General features: G+C 40.9%; 1 protein-coding gene across 1 annotated transcript; it reads left to right on the top strand.

The window, feature by feature from the left end:
* Positions 1–3,556: 3,556 nt before the first annotated feature.
* Positions 3,557–5,749, top strand: LOC139262038 (liver-expressed antimicrobial peptide 2-like). The gene is made up of 3 exons (XM_070877198.1): positions 3,557–3,622; positions 4,857–4,996; positions 5,713–5,749. Exons 1-3 carry the CDS (start codon positions 3,557–3,559, stop codon positions 5,747–5,749), a joined length of 243 nt encoding a protein of 80 aa, XP_070733299.1.
* The last annotated feature ends 2,719 nt before the right edge of the window (positions 5,750–8,468 follow it).

Below are 8,468 nucleotides of genomic sequence, written 5' to 3'. Positions count from 1 at the left end.
AAGTGATGAATTAAAAGAAAACAAAACCAATAATACAAGAACAGGAAAGGTGGAATATATAAGAGAAAAAGGGCAAAGTGTAAATATACTATTAAACAGATCAGCACACACAAAACAACACAGCGGTGTTATAAAATCAAAGGTCTAAACTGTGGCTTTTGGAGGACAAAAGTCCTCAAGTGATGTTTCTGGATAAGATTTAGTGTGATTAATATAAAATAATAATGCACAGGTGATCAGGCAAAGGTAATGGAATATATTAAAGTCCACTACTCAAACAAATGTTGGTAACACCACGTGGCAACCTGGGAGATTATGAAGGTGATACAATGGTACTACACGTTGGAACTCCAAGACGTGGCTCTCACCCATTATTGTCTACAGGGTGAGCGCCATAACAGGTGAAAAAGGTAATGTGCCCAGTGAAGGCTGGGCACTTTCTGACAAGGTAATGTGGCCCAGAGTCATCCCTAGGTCACATGTCACAGATCACTATTCACCACAAAATTCAATGGGGCTGGAGCGAGTTTGGTGTGGTAGTACAGCAAAGAAACAGGCCTTTTGGTCCAACTGATCCGTTGCTTATGCTCCACACGAGTCTCCTCCCTCCCTCCCCGCTTCATCTAACCCTATCAGCATAGCATTCCATTCCTTTCTCCCTCATGTGTTTATCTAGCTTTCCCTTAAATGCATCTTTGCTATTCGCCTCAACTATTTCATGTGGTAGGGAGTTCCATATTTTAAACAACAACAACCACTCTCTGGATAAACCAAGGTTCAAGTTTAACATGACTTCTCTGCTTTTCAATGCCATCTGTCTAAAAATAAACCCCAGTGCTTTGTTTGCTTTTTTATGGCCTTATTAACCTGTGTCACTACTTTTAGTGATTTGTAGACCTGTATCCCGAGATCCCTTTGCTTCTTTACCCCATTTGGAGTCTTGTCAAAATACAGAAAGGTAACACTGCCAGCTCATGCATGCACGACAGGGACATCTGCTTATATTGTACTCAGACAGTGAAATTTTTATTTATAGCAAAAAATTCTTCTGTCCAAATGAACTTGCCTAGAAAATTAATGCAATAAAAGTCCTGTTATAGTGAAAATATCTGCTAACAGTGAAATTAACCACTAATTATTTAGCCAAAATAATTGTAAACACTATTTGGAAGAAGTGTATATAAATATAAATTTACTGTCAGCATCCTTTTGATGGACCAAAGGAATGTCACCTATGAATTGCAACTTCTGAGGGTTGAATAATGCAGATTATAAAGTTTTCAGTCAATTACAACCTTCAGGGGTCAAGAAGAAATGTTAGTTTTCTCAGGTTTACCTATAGTTCTACATCAACTGAAGGGGCTTAATATTTTGAATGCTGCTGACTTATTTCAACAGTATCTAACTCCCTAGGCTTTCACCAAGTTAATTCACTGGGTACTTGGGTCACTTCAGGCTGCTAAATGTTGTATTTGGCTAATAAACTAACACACATTCAGGATCAACGGTTGAGCACAAATATTAGGTGATGGAAGCACACAAATGCTAGTATTATTTACACTTCCTGCAGTGCAACAGTAACTACACTTCAAAAGTATTTCATTTTCTGTAAAGCGCTTTGGGACAACCTGAGGTTATGAAATGTGTTGTATAAATGCAAGTTCTTTATTTATTTATTTTAAATAAATAAAATATATTGAATAAAAATTCAAATAGTAATTATGGATGATAAAATGAAGGAACAGAGATGAGCACAAAAGTAAGATTCAAATAATGTTTAGCTTTTACTTAAGTTTGTTCAAAATGTTACATTTTGGTTATTATAACATTAATATTACAGTGATAAAGCTTCTCTTACAACTATTCCTATAGTAATACTAAGACAATTTACAGTGTCACAGTGTGAACTAAATTCTTTAAGAACTCGTCAGCCCAGGTAGCACAGAACCTTCTAGACCCGCTGGTACTCTAATAGTTAATTAAAGTTGGTAGAGTTCTCGATAGTGCAAGGTCTATTGGAATGTTGGAAGGAGCAGATTAAAGAATGGCCAGTCTTTGTTCTATACTTTAGCCTACTTTTCCAAGTATGCACTGGTGGTGGGTAACCTATATAAATATATATATATATTATATGTGTGTGTGTGTGTGTGTGTGTGTGTGTATGGGTAACCTATATATATATATATATATATATGTGTGTGTGTGTATGTATATATGCATTGATGGCAGGCGTGGTTGCTCACTGCCTTGTAGAGTGGGCCAATGGCATTACACCTTTATATGTTATTAAAAGATGTGGAATCAGGAGGAATCAGGGTGTTTCCTTCTACTCCTGCACCTATTTTCTATGTTTTTTTTTCTATTTTCTATAAACTGAGTCCTTGTTATCTTTTTGCTCAGAACATAGAAATAGGAGCAGGAGTCGGCCATACGGCCCCTCGAGCCTGCTCCACCATTTAATACAATCATGACTGATCCAATCATGGACTCAGGTCCACTTCCCTGCCCGTTCTCCATAACCCATTATTTCCTTATCGGTTAAGAAACTATCTATCTCTGTCTTAAATGTATTCAATGACCCAGCTTCCACAGCTTTCTGAGGCAGAGAATCCCACATATTTACAACCCTCAGAGAAGAAATTCCTGCTCATCTCAGTTTTAAATGGTCGGCCCCTTATTCTAAGATTATGCCCACTAGTTCTAGTCTCTCCTATTAGTGGAAAGATCCTCTTTGCATCCACCTTGTCAAGCCCCCTCATAATCTTATGCATTTTGATAAGATCACCTCTCATTCTTCTGAATTCCAATGAGTAGAGGCCCAACCTACTCAACCTTTCCTCATAAGTCAACCCCCTCATCTCCAGAATCAACCTAATGAACCTTCCCTGAACTGCCTCCAAAGCAAGTATATCCTTTCTTAAATATGAAAACGAAAACTGTACGCAGTATTCTAGGTGTGACCTCACTAATACCCTGTATAACTGTAGAAAGACTTCCCTGCTATTATACTCCATCCCCTTTGCAATAAAGGCCAAGATTCCATTGGCCTTCCTATTCACTTGCTGTATCCGCATACTAACCTTTTGTGTTTCATGCACAAGTACCCCCAGGTCCCACTGTACTGCAGCACTTTGCAATTTTTCTCCATTTAAATAATAACTTGCTCTTTGATTTTTTTCTGCCAAAGTGCATAACCTCACACTTTCCAACATTATACGCTATCTGCCAAATTTTTTCCCACTCCTTTTGCAGGTTTTTTGTGCCCTCTTCACACATTGCTTTTCCTTCCATCTTGGCAAACTTGGCTACGTTACATTTGGTCCTTTCATCCAAGTCGTTAATATAGATTGTAAATAGTTGCTTATTCTGCATCTGCTAGATTATGAATATTAGAGTTGACCTTTGCTTCATGAGCCAGCAACGTCACCTATACCGTATGAAGAGTGTGCGTTTATGCCATACAATTGCCTATAAAACAAGGTGCCAAAGATTGCAGGACACAATTTGTCTGTTCTACATTTGTGTGTGCACAACTATTACAGACTGTTCTTCTACAATGAACACTCAGCTTATGAAACTCTTTACAATTGTTTGCATTGCTTCAACTCTTTTGAGCAGCCAGGTATGTACATCCAAATTACAATATTTCATGAAACCATGTAACGAGGTTATGTAATGAAATGTATAACACTTTGTGTTTCAATATTTTATCAAAAGAAACAGTGGCTGAAATAAAAACAGAAAATGCTGGAAATGCTCAGCAGGCCAGGCAGCATCTGTGGAGAGAGAAACAGAGTTAATTTGAGTATTTCCAGCATTTTCTGTTTTTATTTCAGATTTTCAGCATCCACAATATATTGCTTTTGTAACAGTGGCTGAACATGGGTTCATGCCTGAGATTTTACATAGCAAGATCCTGACCATCACTGGGGAGACACCAAGCCAGGTGCTTCACACAGGAAGGATGGCAAAATGGAGGGCTGATCATTCTGGAGTTACCTCCTCATGCAACTGGTGGCAGTTGGTGAAAGAATTGCAACAGGTGAAGCCTGGGAGCAAGTTACCTTCCTATGTGTCAGCTGGACAATAGTACACGGTGTATTTCTCCAATGCGAGCTTTTTGTGTTGTCAAAAGTGGTTTATTTTTTTAAAGTAGAGTGGCATTAGTTTTGGATTCCACTATTAAGGAGATAATGGATTAACTAATCTTCTGCGTTTTAATCTTTTATGGTAACCACATTTCCACCTTTTTTCCTCTTTTTATCTGTACCACATTTATCTGAATGTGTGTCTGCATGCATATGTAGGTAAGGACAACAGTAGCTTTTGAATCATGGCAAATGGTATTTTAATGGCAGTTTTAATCAGAGATAAAATATATATTTAAACATTATTAAAGTCTATTAAGCTACTGAAGTTTTCAGCACTAAAAGAGACTATTCAGCCAATGGCCTCTATTTGCTAGAGCACTCCAAATCTACGCTCACTGCACAGTTCTCCCCCATAGCCCAGTATCAGCTGCTATGCAGGGTAACAAAGTAGACTGGTGCTCCAAACCATAGCGGGTTCCAGATCTCAGCCCTGTGCAGTGACACTCTTCATTATACCTTCTTGGTGGAATGCAGAGTGCCACTGGCAGAGGCTTGGGAGCTGGTTTCTGCTCACCTGCGGCAGGGAATGTGTGCGCTATGGAAACTTAAACGGGGAAAAGTCAAAATGAGGAAAGAGAGAAAGGTAAAAAGAAACTTTTAGCAGTAATTGATTTGTGACTTCGTAAAAAGTATTATTGTGCTATCTGAGCAACTGGATGATTTCAGTGCCATTATTAATAATGTCATTCTGCGCTCTTCTCTTAGGCCGACTGCGCTGCTATAGGTCCAGTAGAAACTGTGCTGCAGAGAGTCCGAAGAATGACTCCTCTCTGGAGATGGATCACTTACAAACCCCTTGGATCCTCTTGCAGGGACAATGTTGAGTGTGGCTCAAAATACTGCAGGTAAGCAAGGAAAATCTTGAGGAAAGATTAAAACTTACTGAGACAAAAAATATCATGACCAGTATTTTAACTGTGGTCTAAATGGGAAAGGGCAGGGAAGTGGAGCTGAGTCCATGATCAGGTCAGCCATGATCTTATTAAATGGCGGAGCAGGCTCGAGGGGTCAAATGACCTATTCCTGCTCCTATTTCTTATGAAAGGGCACATGAACTTAAGCAAAAATAAATCATTACTAATCGATGTCTAGCACATTGCCTCACTCAACATAGCTAATATTTTTTAACTTGTGTGTGTTATTGTTTTATTCCAAAGTGCCCATCCCTGGAATCTGCATAATACAATCGGTTTAATTAAAAGGAATTGAAAGAGAAAAATAAAGTCTTCTCCAAAATCATGAATTTAGCTTTTTAGATACAGGGTACCATATTTAGGAAATGGAACTGTTTGCATCACAGAGTCAAACACCAGCTACATTGTAAATATGATAAATCAGTAAAACATAAAACGTAAAGAAACAAAAGAAAATTCAAATACCAGCAAGTGTAAAGCTACTTCCCTTTTATAATATTAATGGTGATAGGGATACATGCCCCTTAAAGTCCTTTAAATAATTAGGTACTCAATTGGATTGTCATGCAAACATTTTCTATTTTAGTCTGTTGCATTAAACAATAGCAAAGCTGTATTCTAATCTAGAGATGATCTTGTTTTTGCAGAAAGAGTCGCTGTTCCTTGACTGTTCATCGAGACTGAGTTTCACGGAAAGTTTTTGTATGGAGTCACAGTCAAATATAGTCATGTAAATGAACTCCTGACCACTGTACTTGTGTAAATGAACTTCTGATCAATGCCCTTGTGTAAATTAATTTCTGATCAATGCACTCCTGTAAATGAATTGTGTACAGTGTTGATTGTATGTTATTTATTTAATATATTTATATGTATATATGACATTATGCTTGAATAAAACATACAAATGTGTGAAGAATAATGGCTTTCATTTATAATATATTAAAATCCTAGAATTGGTAGCACCATATTTTAGTTCATTGTAATTAATGAGCAATGCTGTAACTAACACCTGTTGTTTTTACTTGCTCCAGAGGTGCGTTGCAACCTCTCTCGGTCTGTTACAACAAAGAGTTAGAATCAGACCATTTTCCTTGAATAACCACTCACTAGTATATATATTATTTTTGTTATGTATGTATACTTTATGTATTAACTATGTAAACAGGCATGATGTACCACCAGAGGGCTCTACTGTTGGAGGCCTCAGGGGTTACCTGCCCAGGTGTGCAGGGTTGTATAAAAGAGTGCCCACCATGCTGCGGCCTCACTCTGGAGTTGAAATAAATAGGCTAAGCCCACACCAGTTTAAGCACAGAACAGAGCCTTGTGGAGTCTTTATATATGTATTAAAGACATAACAATTGGCGACGAGCAACGGATCAAGAACTTTCACACAATCATGGCTGCTGTTGGTATCTTAGAGGAGTTTGCAGAGGGTGAAGATTGGGAAGCCTTTATTGAACGGCTAGACCAGTACTTCATGGCCAACGATCTGGACGCTGAGAAGCTGGAGGGAAAGAGCAGGGCGATTCTCTTGACCAGCTACAGGTCCACGGTCTATGGCCTCATCAGGGATCTGCTTGTGCCAGTGAAACCAACGGAGAAGTCATACGCAGAGCTGCACACGCTGATTCGGGAACACCTCAAACCAAAGGAGAGCATCCTAATGGCCAGGTATACACACCGCCGCCCGGAGGGCCAGGATGTAGCGAACTACATCGCCGACCTAAGATGACTTGCAGGACCGTGCGAATTTGCCGAGTTCCTGAAAGACGTGTTGCGGGACGTTTTTGTGATTGGTATAAGTCACGAGGCTAGCCTTTGCAAGCTACTGGCTGCCGAAACCATTGTTGACTTGAAGAGGGCCATCACCATAGGCTAGGCATTCATGTCCTCAAGTTGCAATACCAAACAGATGATCTATTCGCGGAATCAAAGCTTACTGGAAAGTACCGTGCATAAAATAATGCCGTTTTCAGGCAGAACTGTTGAACAAACAAGGACTGTACATGACAGAACTTACATGCCTGCTTTTGCTAGGCCAAGCATGACTCAGAGTCCACCAAGGGGTGTAAATGTGAATCCATTAACAAATTGCTGGTGTCGCGGAGGTAATCGTAGGAGCCATCAATGTCGATTTAAAGGCTGTGAGTGCAAAAGCTGCAGAACAATGGGCCATCTCCAGCGAATGTGCAAACGTACTGTGACTCACCACGTGGCAGAGGAGTCAGCAGAAGAGTTTCAGTCCGGTGAGGACTATGGAGAATTAGCGAGAGAGGCAACTCAGCCCAAGGAAGCAGTGTATAGGGTACACACCTTCACTACAGAAAGTCCTCCCAGGTTGATGAAAGTTGAGTTAAACGGCATTCCAGTCTCCATGGAGTTGGACATGGGGGCGAGTCAGTCAATTATGAGCCAGAAGGCATTAAAGATGCTCTAGGGCGACAGAGCACAACGACCCAAACTGATCCCGATTCAGGCAAAGCTGCGCACCTACACCAAGGGACTGATACCAGTTATTGGTAGTGCGGATATAAGAGTATCCCATGATTTACCACTGTGGTTTGTTTCAGGTGATGGGCCAATGCTGCTTGGTAGAAGATGGATGGGGAAGATTTGATGGAACTGCAGATTCATTTGCAGATCCATTTGCAGTTCCCCAAGGCACAGGCCGTTCATAATGACCACGAGGAGGTAAAGATCAACCGAGCAGCGGTACAGGCGCGGTACCCACCACCCGAAGCTGACAACCTCTTCGCGATGATGGAAGAGGCTCAAGGTTGACCAAGCAGAGTGAGACTCCAACCGAAACAATCTGAATGCGCCTTCCCGATGCCAGAGTCAGAATCCCTAGGGAGGAAGATCGCGGCAGTCAGCATCACGGACACGGACGAGAGTGCATCCAGACCACGGAACGGAAGAGCATCCAGACCACAGGACAAGAGTGCGTCCAGACCACGGGACGTAAGTGCTTCCAGACCAAGGGATGTCGCCGCAACGAAACAGAGGCATGTGTTGCCCAGCAAGGAAGACGACTGGGCTTGGGGCAAATGTAAAGGGGCGGCCTCTGAGAAGGCCAGGAACCCACTACGTTCCAATAAGTTGTTTGCACTGTGTAACCCATGTGAGTGCCCTTTCGCGGCTAATGATGTATTATCATATGGGGTCGAGGGCACCTTACAACAAGCCAAAGTAGCAGGCGAACACCAACCGGTTGTATATGTATCTAACAAAGTACTTGTAGCAAGTGATGTGTTATCACACGGGGTCGGGCATGTGGTACAGCAAGCCAAATGAGCGGGCGAACCCCAACTGGTTGTATATGTATCCAATAAGTTAACCGAGGCAGTAGCCTGCGTTCACGTGACAAAAGAGACTTACCAAAATGTGTCCCAATATT

The sequence above is a fragment of the Pristiophorus japonicus genome, chromosome 4 (genome assembly GCF_044704955.1).
Source record: "Pristiophorus japonicus isolate sPriJap1 chromosome 4, sPriJap1.hap1, whole genome shotgun sequence".
In the NCBI taxonomy this organism is placed as follows: domain Eukaryota; kingdom Metazoa; phylum Chordata; class Chondrichthyes; family Pristiophoridae; genus Pristiophorus; species Pristiophorus japonicus.
This window is presented reverse-complemented; position numbering and strand designations above follow the sequence as displayed.

Excerpts from the sequence above, each read along its gene's own strand:
- LOC139262038 (XM_070877198.1), top strand. The coding sequence starts at position 3,557 with ATGAACACTCAGCTTATGAAACTCTTTACAATTGTTTGCATTGCTTCA. Across the intron at positions 3,623-4,856 it reads CAACTCTTTTGAGCAGCCAG|GCCGACTGCGCTGCTATAGG; the intron begins GTATGTACATCC and ends CTCTTCTCTTAG. Across the intron at positions 4,997-5,712 it reads TGTGGCTCAAAATACTGCAG|AAAGAGTCGCTGTTCCTTGA; the intron begins GTAAGCAAGGAA and ends TTGTTTTTGCAG.